Raw genomic sequence first — 14,693 nt, forward strand, 5'->3', positions numbered from 1 at the left:
TAGAAATTAAAAGGTATTTTCTCTGAGTCTAAAACTTTCCATGATTCCTGTTCTTAAAACCGAGACCACCCTTTATGATCTAAGAAAATATCATCTCAGTAGTACACAAATGAGCTAAGAATTCTGTAGCAGGAGTAACTGAATCATTAATATTCTTGGAATGACATTAATAGGAAACACTGGGAGCTGACAGTAAATAGACAGCTGGGAGAAAACTAGTTGCTATGGGAGGTGATGTTCCCATAAAACTCACCTTCTCTGCGTATGATATTTTAAAGGAATGATGTATCAGGCTTAATGGCATTGCTCTTACTGCAGATTAATTACATCTCCTCATTGGACAAAGGCTGTGACATGCATCCCGACATTACCTCAGTCCAGGGCGGCATTAAAAATAAGATAATAAAGCACACCAAGAACAAAGAGCTGACTTGTAACTTCACACTCTGGGTGGGCAGAAACTTGGGAGGAGGAAAAAAGAACTATCTCGGGGCTACATCTCCCTGGCACAAATCTATGCCTTGTGCGTGGAACACACAGTGACTTCAAAGGCAGCTCTGTGAATGGAAAGATGCCAAGAGAACTAGGCCTGAGATACTTAACTTGAGTAACTACAGGCACTTGCTCTTCCTGTACCTTTTTAGTTCAGACATAAATTAGAAGAAAAAAAACAATGGAGCCCCAAACAGCAGTATCTTAGGGTATCTTCTTTATTCTCTATTCTCACATTAAAATATTCACATTCCATATCTTTAATGAACCAACAGTAGTTTGTCTTCTGATATATTCTGAACCAACACTTGAGTTTATACATAAGATATAATGTATACATAAATGAGGATAATGACACAAACAAGGAATTATAATTTGCCTACAAAATTATTTTAATAATTTAGTCAAAAGAGGCAATAAAACTATTTTTCTAATACCAATACCAATACTGCCAATTCCTCCAATACGAGTATCAATATAACACTGATAAAAATTGATACCAGAGATTTGGAAAAAATAAAAGGTATTTCAAAGAATGTACTGTAGGTAATAATATGTAAGAGGAATAAAGATGCACTTTGAACATTGTCAAATGTAAGTTACTTAATGAAATAAAATTAATATTAAATAAAATTAAGTAGAGTCCATATATGACTTGAAAAACTTTCATAGATGCTAGGAAAACTTTTAAGGAAGTCACAGAGATTCAGTGACAACTGCAGGACAGTATTATGAACAATGAAGACAAGAATACAGGGATAAAAATCAGGAAAATACCTTTAATTCTAGTCCCATTTTTACTACCAGTTGGCTCCTCTTTTTATGGCAAGTATACAAACTTTCTTTGCCTGTATTATTAGTAAAGCAGTGATGATATGGTGATAGTAATAGCCAAACACCTATCTTTGTAGGGTAATAAGGAAATGTAAACAAGATAGCATATGATGAGATTTTATAAGTTAAGAGTGTCCCATCTCATGATTACAGCTTGGCCAAAGACTGAGACATACATTTATTTAGTGCTAACTCTACATCACATAGCTTAATATATTTTTTATGGTTAGTAATGCATATGTCTTTGTACACAGTAATCCATTTGAGAATATAGCTCACAGATAACCTACTCATACAGGGAATGCCATATGTACAAGGTTAGTCACTGAAGTATTATGTGTACCTGCTGGTGTCAAAAGAACAAAGAAACTTTACGTATTGATATGAAAAGATTTCTAGGAAACATTGCATGAAAAAAAATTTTTAATTTATTTTTTCATACAGACGGGACAAAGAACATATAACTGCATTTTCTTACACACACACACACACACACACACACACACACACACACACACACACAGATTCCCTGGAAGAATTACAAGCAAATTTTTCAAACTTACCTAGTTGTGGTGAAGACTCCATATACTACAGGATTTCTTTCGTCTCTTGTGGGGAGTAAGTAAATATCTTCTATTAATGGAGAAAAATAGTGATTCAATACATTTGTATTTTTCAGTTTAAGTTTACATACTTGCTTTTTCTTTAGTAATACAATATTTCTGAGACTCTAAACAGTATATAAAATAAAGATAACAGTGAAAGTCATTATATTATTACATAAGAAATTAAGGGTAGAGGACTGGTTTTCTCACTAGCTATGTGACATTGAGTTGGACATTTAACCTCTTAGGTGTTTACTTCAATCACCCATACATGGAATGGTTTGCTTGATAATCTCCATGACTATTTCCAAAAAGGAGTATGTAATTTCGCATAGTATAGAAACTAAAAACATAAGTTAGTTTGATCTGCCAATGTAAAAAAGTTTGTTCTGCAATTGTGTCCACATATTAATAATTCAATTCAATTACCTATTTGGTAATATTATGAAAATAGCTACACAAGTTAATTACTTATGTAATTGTGCAGTATTGATACTAAAGTACACATAAATAATATTTTTAAAGGTTATTTAAGATGTGAGCATGATTATACACAACATTAGAGATCATCCATCAATACTGAATATATACTTTAATAGTGTAAAATATAATACTGACAAATTCATCAATGATATAACCATATTTACATTTCCAACAAAAACAAGTTCAAGAAGATAAAAGTGAATGATACTGCTAACTTTATATGAAACTGAAAATATTGCTTCTAGAATCAGCTTTGAGAGGAGTGATGAGGGGAAATGAAAGAGAAGAGGTTATCTAATGCTCTTCTGAGTATTGTTTTTATTAGCAAGAGGGGACTGAATTCACCAAATCTTCTCTGCTCTCCAGCAGAGGGCATCCACAGAATAAGGAACCCAAGGTCTTGCTACCTACAGACAGTGGCTTCTTCCAGAGAAAGGCTGCATGGAGAATGAATGGACATTGCAGTCCCAGAGCTAGTAACTTTCTGTCTTTTGCTGCAGTTTTGTTTCCCTCTTACTTGGAGGGCACTTACAAAGAGAGGAATTGTTTCATATCCATGGGACCCAGACCTACCGCACCTCCATGTTTTTTGTGTGTGCATATTTAGTAAGAACTACTCCTGTAAGCTGTACTGGGATATACAGAGGATGCCAAAAAAATGTATACACATTTTAAGGAAGAAAAAAAACTGTATTAAAATTGTAATACAATGAATGACGCTAGCATTCATTTAATTAACACCATCTTTTGAGCAAATGTAATACTACACATTGGTACATAATTCAATTCAACCCCAGTATAATCAGGCAGTTGAGGCTAAAATAAAATAAGTGCTGAATTACTTAATTAGGAAGTAAGAATTTTTTAGGAAAAATGAAACATGTGACTTACGAAGCTCATCAAAATGAGTATCTGCCCCATCATTTCCAGGAATTGAGCAAATCAACCTGGCCTTCAGAAAAGTTGTCCATTTGTTTATCAGGCTGCGTTGTCCTCCTACATCATTCTGAAAAATAAAATAAAATAAAATAAAATAAAATAAGAAATAAAGATATGGATTTACCACCATGATTCTACCACCAACTAAAACTGGTGGTTATTATAGGCAGTGTCTTAAGGTCATTATTTACACAGACAGAAAGCCTACATATTTAAAGTCTTTGTACTTTTGAATGAGGGAAAAAGCAGTCTTGTCCCTCAACATTAAATGCTTTTCTCATGGTTAAATGAATGCAATGTAAGCAGTATAGTTCTACTGAATGAGTAAATGCATATCAGGCTATAGCAACTAAGACTGGCTTGGAGCCAACTCCCATCTCTCCCAATTTTTTGCTCCAGGATTCACCAAAAGCTATTTACTTCTCCAAGTCTCTGTTTTCTTATTGATAAAATATGATTAATGCCTTCAAATATGGTGGTTTTGATGACTAAATGGAAAAATTTGTAAAGTGCTTAGCATAAGGCCAGGCAACTTGTATTCAACAAATGCTTGAACTGACTTGCATATCACGCATATGATTTAGGTCAATATGTGCATCTTTAGAAACATGCCTTGCTATAGACTTAAAAATAGTGTTTTCCAAATTTAGTGCCCTACTTAATTAAGATCAAGGCAACATAAACATATACTTCATAACATACATATTAAAGCAATCTCGTTTTTCCATATTTTATTTTACTCTGAAATATGTCACTAAAATGTTCTTTAGGTATTAAGGAAAATATAAGCATGTAAATCAGTTAAATAGAATAAACAGGTTATGTGTGTTATACTGGGTCAGCTCTGACTCCATGTGACGCTATGAATGAGTGATGCTCACAGAACTGTCTCCTCAACAGCCCTGCTCAGCTCCTGTAGATTCATGCCTATGGCTTCTTTTATGGGGTCAATCCATCTCCTATTTGGTCTTCTTCTCTTCCTCCTCTTCTATTTTACCCAGCATCATTATCTTTTTCAAAGAAGCATTGCCTTCTCATGATGTGCCCAAGGTAGGACACTTCAGTTTTGTCGTTTTTGCCTCCAGTGATGTTTCAGGCTTAATTTGCTCTAGGGCCCACTTGTTTGTCTTTCTGGTGCTCCAGGGTACCTGCAGCGCTCTCTTCCAGCACCATGTTTCAGATGAATCATTTTGTTTGCCAATCAAATCAGCCTTCTTCGCCCAACCTTTGCACCCATATATAGTAACTGGAAATACAAGGGTATGAATGACCTTAGCCCTGGTCTTTAATGACACATCGATGCTCTTCATGATCTTGCCTAATTCTTCCATTGCTGCCCTTCTGAGTCTCAGCCTTTGCTTGTTTTTTTGGCTGCAGTCTCCATTTGAATTGATGACTAAACCAAGGTAAGTAAAATCTTGACCAATTTCAATATCTTCATTGCCTGTGTGAAAGTTGTGTATTTCTCTGGAGTCATGATTTTGTCTTCTTGATGTTCAAATGCAGTCCCAATCTGGCACTTTTTCTTTCACTTTCATCAGAAGTCGTTTCAAATCATTGTTAGTTTCTGTCTGGTAAGATGGTATCTGCATATCTTAAATTATGGATATTTCTTCCAATTTCCACTTCTTTCCCTGAGTACAGCCCAGTTTTTCATATAATACATTCTACGTACAGATTAAACAAATAGGGAGATAAAAACGCACCCTTGTCTGACATCTTTGTCAATAGAAAATCACTCTGTCTCTCAATATGCTGCCCCAATAGTGGCTTCTTGTCCACAGTACAGGATATATGTCAGGACAATCAAGTGCTGAGGCCCCTCCATTTCTTTCTGAGCAACCTTTAGCTTTTCATTCCCCTTGTAGTCAAAGGTTTTACTGTAGTGTATAAAACATAGACTAACTTTCTTCTGAAATTATTTGGAGCACTCCAGTATCCAACAAATATCCACAGTTAGATCTCGAGTGCCTCTTTCTTTTCTGAATCCAGCTTGAACATCCAGCCTTTCTTGCTCCACATAAGGTAAAAGCCTATGTTGCATCACCTTGAGCATCACTTTACTTGAGTGGGAAATTAGTGCAATGGTTTTATAGTTACTGCACTCCTTGGCATCCCTTTTCTTGAATTGGGATGTATACTGAACATTACTAGTCTGTAGGTCATTGTTTTGTTTTCCATATTTGTTGATCTATTTTTGTTAGGATTTTGACAGATTCTGTCTCTGTGACTTAAAATAATTCTGTTGGTATCCCATCTAATCCTAATTTACTTCTTTCCAATACACTCAGGGCAGCTTTCACTTCACTTTCTAGATTTACAGGCTCTTACTCATAGGATCTTCTTCAAAGTTACCTGTCATCCTTTGACTCTTCTGTACAGATTTCAATATACTGAAAATCTTCCCTTTCAACCTTTCCTTTATTTTCTCCTGGTCAGATAATGTGCTTCTCGTGGGTATTTAGCATTCCTAGTTTGGGTTTGATTTCCCTTTTACTTCTTGAGTCTTCTGGTGGAGATCTCTTGTTTTTCCTTTTTTTATAGTTTTCTTCTGTCTCCTTACATTGACTACTGTAATAGTTCTCTTTATCTCTATTTGGTAGTCATTGCAAAACTGCATTCAGAATTAATTGTAAGCCTGCTTGTGTAAACTTGACTATTGCCTCTTGCCTGTCTCTAACCATTTTTAGTGTTTCTCCATCATCCAACACAACAAGGTTATGCTATTAAATAATTCAACATATCGGGCTGGCCGAGTGGCGCGATGGTTAAAAGCTGGCTTGGGACGCAAGAGGGCCCCGGTTCGGATCCCACATATGAGGGCCAGTGAGACTGCCCTCTACAGCTAAGATGCTGAACAACAGCTCAACCTGGAGCTGGGCTTCTGTGAGCCGCTGGTGACCGCATAGGCTGCAGCTCCTGTGGCAGTGGGTTGCCATGCGCTACCGTATGTAGCCAGCAGCCAGTGTGAGCGGCCAGCAGCTGCAGTGAGCGGCCATCCAGAAGCTGGTGACTGATCTGTCTCACCCGGGAAGAGCGCAATGATGGTGCCAACTTGGGCCAGTGAAGCAACGTCCTCCACAACTAGACTGAAGAACAAAAGGACAGCAACTTGTCTGTTCCCCTTCCCCCAATTCCCCAGCACTGTTCCCATCCCCCAATTCCCCAATTAAAAAAGAAAAATCTTAAAAAAATAATAATAATAATTCAACATAAAAAGACATAGTTCTTATTTTAATTTAATATGTCCATATGCACACTAAATAAACATGATTTTTTAAGATTTTTATTAAATTTATTGGGGTGACATTGGTTAGTAAAATTATATGTTTCAAGTGTACATTTCTATAATACCAAAATTAACTCAAAATAAATTAATATGATTTTTGTCTGACTCAACTAAATATGCTATGCTTATAATAAAAAAGAGATTGTTTTATGGTAGAAATATATTAAGCACTTAATTTTTACTTTCAAAAGTTACTTTTGGAGCCACTATTTCCATTAATGTATTTACCTTTAAATATAAATTCTATAAATAATTTTATACTTCATGCAGTCTATGTTCTGTAAAGTTAACAAAAAGTTCCCTGTCAAGTTTATAGTCTAAATATTTAGAAACAGTCTTCCGGGTGTTTCTTTTATTTCTGAAAATTAAATTAGAGAAAAGCATCTAAATGACTACTTCAAACAGGAGAATTAGAAGTCTTATAAATAGTTGCTATTCTTGAAGAAAGAGGGAAGTGGAGGGAGAAGCAGAGAGAGTGATCCCTTTTGGTATTAACATGGGTAACATGGAAACCCAACTTTTAACATGATATAATGATAGTAAAAGAGCAAATCTCAGAAGCTTCTTAGATTTGGGGGAGAGCTGAGAGGGCAAGGAAGGTCCCTGAGACCACAGTTATCTCTACAGCCTTGGTACTAACATAAAGGATGTGCCGCCACACCCAGAGTTAATCATGTTCTATATCTCTCTCTCCTAAACAAGAGAATTATTTTCAGTAATAGCTCTGTGTGAGTAAGTAATTATTATTTTTCTTGAGTTGTTCTTTAGATTTATAACAAAGAACTTAAAAAGAATAATTTTGAAATTTAAAAACATTCAAATGTAATAAAATATTTCATGTATGAACTAAAAATAAGACTTAACAAAATATCACACCTCACAGTTTGCACTATGTCTCACTGTTTTAAATTTTAAATGATTCCAAATCATTGTGCACTTACTCTTGTAACATATATGTAGCTAAGTTCATGTGTGTTGGAGGCTGACTGTACATATATGTGTACATATACATAACAGAAACACAATAGTAACCACAGCAATTGTTTAGAATTTAGACAAACAAAATACTTTTTTGGCAGTACTATTTTGGCACTGAAACTGTTTAGAATTGCAAACACATGGTGATGATATAAAGCAAAATAACATCTAGTTGATTTTCTAATAATTTTTAATTCTCCCCAGAAAATGCACTCTCTCACTCCTTTTACCAAACATGTACTCCAGATATGTCATTAACACCTTACTTTTCGGGTGTTTAATAAATACATGTTTTATAATTAATGACTAAAAACATTCAATACAATTGATTAAAATCTTTAGAAAAGTATAGAAAAAGGCATGGATATATGCCAAATAATTTGAGTCTCCTCTGAAATTTCTTTGTAATAGGAAATTGAGGACAGGATTCATTGAAGAGTTTAACACGGTCTTTAAAATGATAGATGGGTTCAGACAGGCAGAGATTGGTTCAGGAAATATTGTAGGTGCTGGAAACCAGGGGAAAAGGACAAGAGGTGGAACAATTCAGAACATGTATGGAGAACCAGGACAACTCTGGTTTAGATAAAGACTGGGATAAATTGAAATCATGGAGGCAAATGTTATAAAAGTAAATTGGGGTAAAATAAAGGAAGGCTTTAACACCAGGCATACTGTCTGAATGCTATTTACTATGCAATGAAAAATTACTAAAAGATTTGGTAATTGGCAAAGAAATGAAATAAGAGTTTTAAGAAAATGAATTCATAATATATTTTATGTAATAACCTTCTAGAAACAAACATGTCTACAATTGCTCTTAAAACTGCATTTTGCACATGGTGCTTGTACTATTTGAGTATCATTGCTCAATAATAAAAATAATTAATATGTCAGCTAGCTATTGGATGGCTTCATATGTATGCAGTTGTGAAGGCAGATTTATCTAGATATGACTTTTATTTACAATGTTTATATCCTCAGACATTTAATAAATATAAATCCAGAAGTTAATATGAAGGGTGAAACATTGATGCATCCTCCTAATGTAATAGTATATTCTGTGTAGGATTTCAGTGAGAAAATGTTATCTGGAATTATTCAAAAAGAAAGAGATTTTTTCTTAAATGAATTTAAAAATACAAGGTAAGTTATCTCTTTTTCTTTCTCATGACCCTTGATTTATAACTTTTAAAGTCCATCTATTTAGGTTTGATGTGATTTCCTGGCAAAGCCCTAGTCGTACTAAGCAGAGTTCTAGTTAAAACCTTTGTATTTTAATATACTTGTATTATATAATTTGATATTTATTAAATTTTCATTGTCCATATTGTATATTTTGAGAGTCAGAAATAAATATTAAAAAGTGTTGACTCAATATATATAAAGAACTATATCAGCTATCACGAATATAATGCCAGGGACGTTTGGTTTACTGCTTTACCCCCAGCACAAAATAGTTACTCAAATTATTTTGCTAAATGAATAAATAGATACATTCAATACTGGCTTGACGACATTCCTTTAACAGGTGTACACATCACTACTTCATCATACAATAAAAACGAGCAGTCACGTTCTCTTTTTAATATTTTATTAGAAGAAAGTGACAAGAAATGTCCATTTTCAAACATTGTTCCCCTTTCTATTTGCAATTATCACCCATATTTAAGACAAATCATGAAAAAATTCTAACTATTCTACTAGCTCCAAATTTGTTAGACAGACAAGGGATTTATATTGTACCTGCATATTTTTTAACCTGACAAATGGGAATTAAAGTTCTTTGAACAAAAGAATCTTTAAACGTTCTTGCCTACCCATCTAGCAGCATTCCCCGGCCCCTCAAGGAATAAAAAGATAAAAAAAAAAAAAATCCAGGTCGAAGATGAAAGCCACCTGCTGTCAGCAAGGAAACAAGTCTCATTTCTCGGATAATAGCTCTCAGGAATGGATCATAAGCATTTAATGACTGGATAGTAACTCTTACAGACATCCAGAAGCATGACCTGGATGGCAAAGTTCAATTCACAAGGGGTTGTATTTCTCCTGGAGGGAAGTGTCAGTTGGCTGACTTTGTTGACCAGCTCTCAGTCCCCAGATTTGTTTGCAAATCTACACAATCCCCCCTGAGAACTTTAAGCCCATAAGAGGGCTGAAAGGGAGGTAACCACTTTTGTACTAAAGTGTCACCTCCTTGCTTATTTTTGTGAAGCTCTAAAGAACACAACCTCTCACTAACACAATAGATTTATTATTGAGATGTCAGAATCAGCAGCTTTTAGTCACCGGTCACTCCTATTTGTCTCCACTCTATTTATCACAGCTTCTTTGTGGTCAGATTGCCAAAAGCCTTGACATCCTCTACACAAAGATGCAGATGAAAGCAACAAAGAAATTAAATGTAAACAAGCCTGAACACATATGTTCAGTCTGGGGGGTGAGTACAGAGGGTACCTGTTTTCCTACTCTCTGTAGCTTTTTATATGTTTGCAGTGTTTTAAATTTTAAAGTAATTAATAAAAACGGGAAAAAAATGAAAGATGGAATAAAACATAATTTACAATCTTTCAGCAGCTTTAAAATATAATATTTCAGGGCCATTTGATTGGGTGATGGCTTCATGTTATGAGCTACTATGATCTAATCATAGTAACTACTAATGGGTACATCAGTCACCACGCAAGTTACTGGTGATTCCATTTTCCTTCTATTGTCCCAGAAAATGTAAGTCCTTATAAATCTTACACAGACATGTAGAGTAGCTACAAGCTGTCACACATAGACTTTTATTGAGTGTGCCTTTTGACCTTTGGGTCACTATGTTGGGTTCATCTGTTAAACATGATTTTATCTACATATACCATTCTCTTTGAGGATCTCTCAGCACTTTATAAATATTGTCATTTCACCTTTGTATTGGGAAACAGAAGCTCGTGGAAAATGTATTGATTGACTATGAGCTCCTATGCCCTTGAATCCTGAAGATTTTACAAATCAATGAAATCCCCGAGATATTTGTGAACATATTCTAGTGTATTCTATTAAAATATGGATGTGTATTCAGGAATGTAAAACCATATTGCTGAGTTTAAGTTGAAGGACACCAGGCTTTTCAAATTAATAACCATTGGAGAATGACATACATTAAGCACTTAGGAAAATAGAAAACGTTTGATGCTGGAGGTCATAAATTCTCCTTTGCTTAAAATTTAGTTCTTTTGTTTAATGCTGTTTTCCTACATCTTTGTGCAGGCAAGAGAATGGAATTCCCTGGAATACTTTAAAATCCATAATCTATGGATCTTTTGTGCCTCCTCTCTGCAGTTTTACCCATTAATAATATTTAGCCTCAGATATTTTACCTTGAACACTGCTCACCTTCTTTTGAAGTGTGACCTAAATGCTATAGTAATATAAATCAATAGAAATGTTCTTCCATAACTGTAACTGTCACAGTAAGGCAAACACACAGTTGACCCCTTTTACAAATTCAACCAATAAGATGAGGACAATTTAATACTCTTGTGTTTTCAATGGAATGCCTGATATATTTCAATACATCATTCATATTCTTTACCTGATATGTCATCTATAATAACAGCTGTACCTTGAAGGTTTTAAATAATCTTGTATTGAGATATGCCTTCAAATCACCAAAAGACCCATGTTGCATGAGGAAATACTAGAAATATAATCACAGCAATTTACATTTCAGAACAACTGTCCAATCTACTTTTTTCTGTGCTGCCTTAATCTTCATTGAGTTAGTTCTAGGGACAGATTTTAGAATCTTTGTAAACTTCCTCAGAGGGTCTATATAGGGCTATATAAATAAATAAATAATACTAAGGATAATCCAAACACAGGATGGCCTATTTAGAAGCTTGAAATTATTATCATGTAGAAGAAAGCATAGGTACTAAACTTATGGACCTTGGGTTCAAAGAGGATTATGAATTTGACCTCAAAGGCAAGGGAAGTAAAACCTAAAGTAAATGAGTGGGACTATATCAAACTGAAAAGCTTCTTGACAGCAAAAGAAACCATCAACAAGACAAAGAGGCAACCAACAGAATGGAGGAAGATATTTGCAAACAAAAACTCTGATAAAGGGCAAATATCCAAAATATAAAAGTAATTCATACAACTCAACAACAAAAATATAATCCAATAAAAAAAAATGGGCAGAGGACATGAACAGAAACTTCTCCCAAGAAGACATACAAATGGCCAACAGATATATGAAAAAATGCTCAACTTCACTAGCTACTAGGGAAATGCAAATCAAAACCACAATGAGATATTACCTCATATTTGTTAGAATGGCTATCATCAATAAAACAAATATTAAGTGTTGGAGAGGCTGTGGAGAAAAAGGAACCTTCATACACCATTGGTGGGAATGTAGATTGGTGAGGCCACTATGAAAGGCAGTGCAGAGGTTCCTCAAAAAATTAAAAATAGAATTACCATACGACCCAGCAATCCCTCTCCTGGGTATCTACCCCCCAAATCTGGAAGCATTTATCCATAAAAATATATGTGCTCCGGTGTTCACTGCAGCTTTATTTATGGTGGCCAAGACATGGAAACAACCAAAGTGTCCTTCGATAGATGGCTGGATAAAGAAGATGTGGTATATATACACAATGGAATGCTACTCTGCCATGAGAAAAGATGAAACACTGCCATTTGTGACAATATGGATGGATCTTGAGATTATGCTAAGCAAAATAAGTCAGATGGAAAAAGTCCAGAACCACAAGACTTCACTGATATGTGGGATATAAAACTGAAAGCAACAAAGGAACAAGACAAACAAATAAAAAACCCCAAAAACTCATAGACACAGACAACAGTTTAGTGGTTACCAGAGAATGGAGGGGTGGGTAGAAGAGGTTAAAGGGGGTCAAATACATGGCGGTGAAAGGAGAACTGACTCTGGGTGGTGAGCACGCAATGTGATATATAGATGATGTATTACAGAATTGTACACTTGAAACCTATGTAATTTTACTAACCATTGTCACTGCAATAAATTTAATAAAAAAAGACATTTTTATCATGTTGTGAGAGTAATGAAAAGTAAAACCTGGAATAAGATCTCAAGAGCCTCGTTAGAAGGGATTCCATACATATTAAAATACATTGTTATACTAAGAGGGAGAGCGTATATAAGGATATTTTAATACATGAAATGAATTCATGGAAGCTAGTGCATTATACCCACTGAATCAAATGAGAGAACAATGTTTCACTTTCCTTTTCAGTCCATGTGTCTTCTTTTGCAATATGCTATAACTACATGTCATGTAACTATTTTTATGACCACCAAAATACAAAAGCAAAAACAGAAAAGAATGAGTCTTCTACTTCATCTACTAATAACCTTGAAATACCTTAATAGTAGAAGAAACAAGCTCAAACATTTCAGGCAAAGGACAGAAGAAAAAGAAACAAGAACAAAAAAACTTGTATGGCAGGTATTAAACACAGTGGTTTTTACGCGGTAAGTTCAGTGAGGCTTTCAAGGCAACATATTTTTGCCTTAGTGAGAACTCTAGTGTTTAGAGATGACTGCTTTTGATTTGCCATTGGAGAGTTGAAACAGAGAACATGTTTTCCTAACTACTTCAAAAACTTGTAAAGATTATTAGAAATGCCGGACTTGGGTAACATACAATGTTTAAAAATTCAGTTTCTAAGATTTAACAGATAAACATTAGGTAAATCTAGGCACATTAGGCAGTCTTTTTAAGGTAGGATCAGAGTTCATTAAATTAAAAAAAAAAATCTACAGCCAACCCTATAAATCCTTGCCTAGGAATTTGACAGGAAAACAGATGGAAGTGGAGCAAAAGCACATCTGTAACTCGTGGGCTCTAAATCTCTCATTTAGGTTGTAAGTGACACACTGAAAGTAAGCAAAAAGAAAAAAAAAAACACAAAACACCACAACCTGGCAGAGATCAATAAATACAGAAAGTGTCATCAGCCTAAAAACACAAATCTTCAAAGGCAGTAATTGTCCAAATAGGACCATACATCAAAATAGACACTGCAAGTGGAATTGAAGCAAAGGGTTATTAATTAGCTCTTCCCCTCTCCCCCCCAGGCAAGTTATGTGAAAAGGCTATCCAAACTGAATTCCTGGCATGGACAAAGGAAATACTGCAGAACAACAAAAAAAAAAAAGAAAAGGAAAGAACTGGCATAACCTACAACTGGAATCCGGAGTGGGCTAGCATAAGTAAGCTAATGGACAGTGCTTCCAAAAACGAATAAAATCCAAAAATAATGCAAAACAGGCTTGAGGCAGAAAGTTGTAAGCAAGCTTCACTGAAGTGACTGGAATGTCTACACATTAACTGACAGGGTGGTTCCTGAAGGGACACACACAGACACCCCCCCACACACACACACACACACGGTAATAAACATCACACAGACATAAATAATAGTATCTGAAAGGAGTAACTTGTAAAGTCAATAGACACAAATCTTTTTAGAGTGTTTATATCATGCCGTTCCACCTGTTCATTCAATCAGCATTTATTAACTTACCAAGAAGATCTGTGTAATTGACCATCTATGAGAGCAATCCAGGGGGTAAGGTGCACCATTTAGTGCTTGAAAATACTGGCTGTTCGCGGCAAAACTTTAGAAATCATTCTGGGCTAAGCACCTGCTTTTCAATGTGAGAAAACTGAGTAGGTAGTCTGATTGAAAAGTAATGCCACTACTGAAAAATAATTAATTAGGAACTGTGTTATGCCATGTACACTGATAAGCATATTGAGTTATGGGATTAACTTTTAAGTCAGTTTCTTTACTATTTACTGTCTCTCCCTGTCCATAGCTCTTGTCCAAAATTTTTATTGTTCAAATTGTTCACACAATTTTCACTAGAAATGTCCCCAGGTTCTTTTTGATGATGTCCAGAAATAAGATCCATCCTCAAAGTACAAATATTGCTAAAAATGAGGGCAAAATAATAGTAATTTCAACCTTTAAAAGTAATAAAATATCATCTCTTTCCAGCAGCTTTTGGTAACTAACCTGTCTCTAAC

General features: G+C 34.9%; 1 protein-coding gene across 1 annotated transcript in view; it reads right to left on the reverse strand.

The window, feature by feature from the left end:
• Positions 1-14,693, reverse strand: part of SEMA3D (semaphorin 3D) — a 208,834-nt gene that overhangs the window by 45,729 nt on the left and 148,412 nt on the right. Inside the window, 2 exon segments of the mRNA XM_019631619.1 lie at positions 1,890-1,959; positions 3,306-3,420. Coding sequence (XP_019487164.1) covers positions 1,890-1,959; positions 3,306-3,420 — 185 coding nt within the window.

The sequence above is a fragment of the Hipposideros armiger genome, unplaced genomic scaffold (genome assembly GCF_001890085.2).
Source record: "Hipposideros armiger isolate ML-2016 unplaced genomic scaffold, ASM189008v1 scaffold_1021, whole genome shotgun sequence".
NCBI classification, from domain to species: domain Eukaryota; kingdom Metazoa; phylum Chordata; class Mammalia; order Chiroptera; family Hipposideridae; genus Hipposideros; species Hipposideros armiger.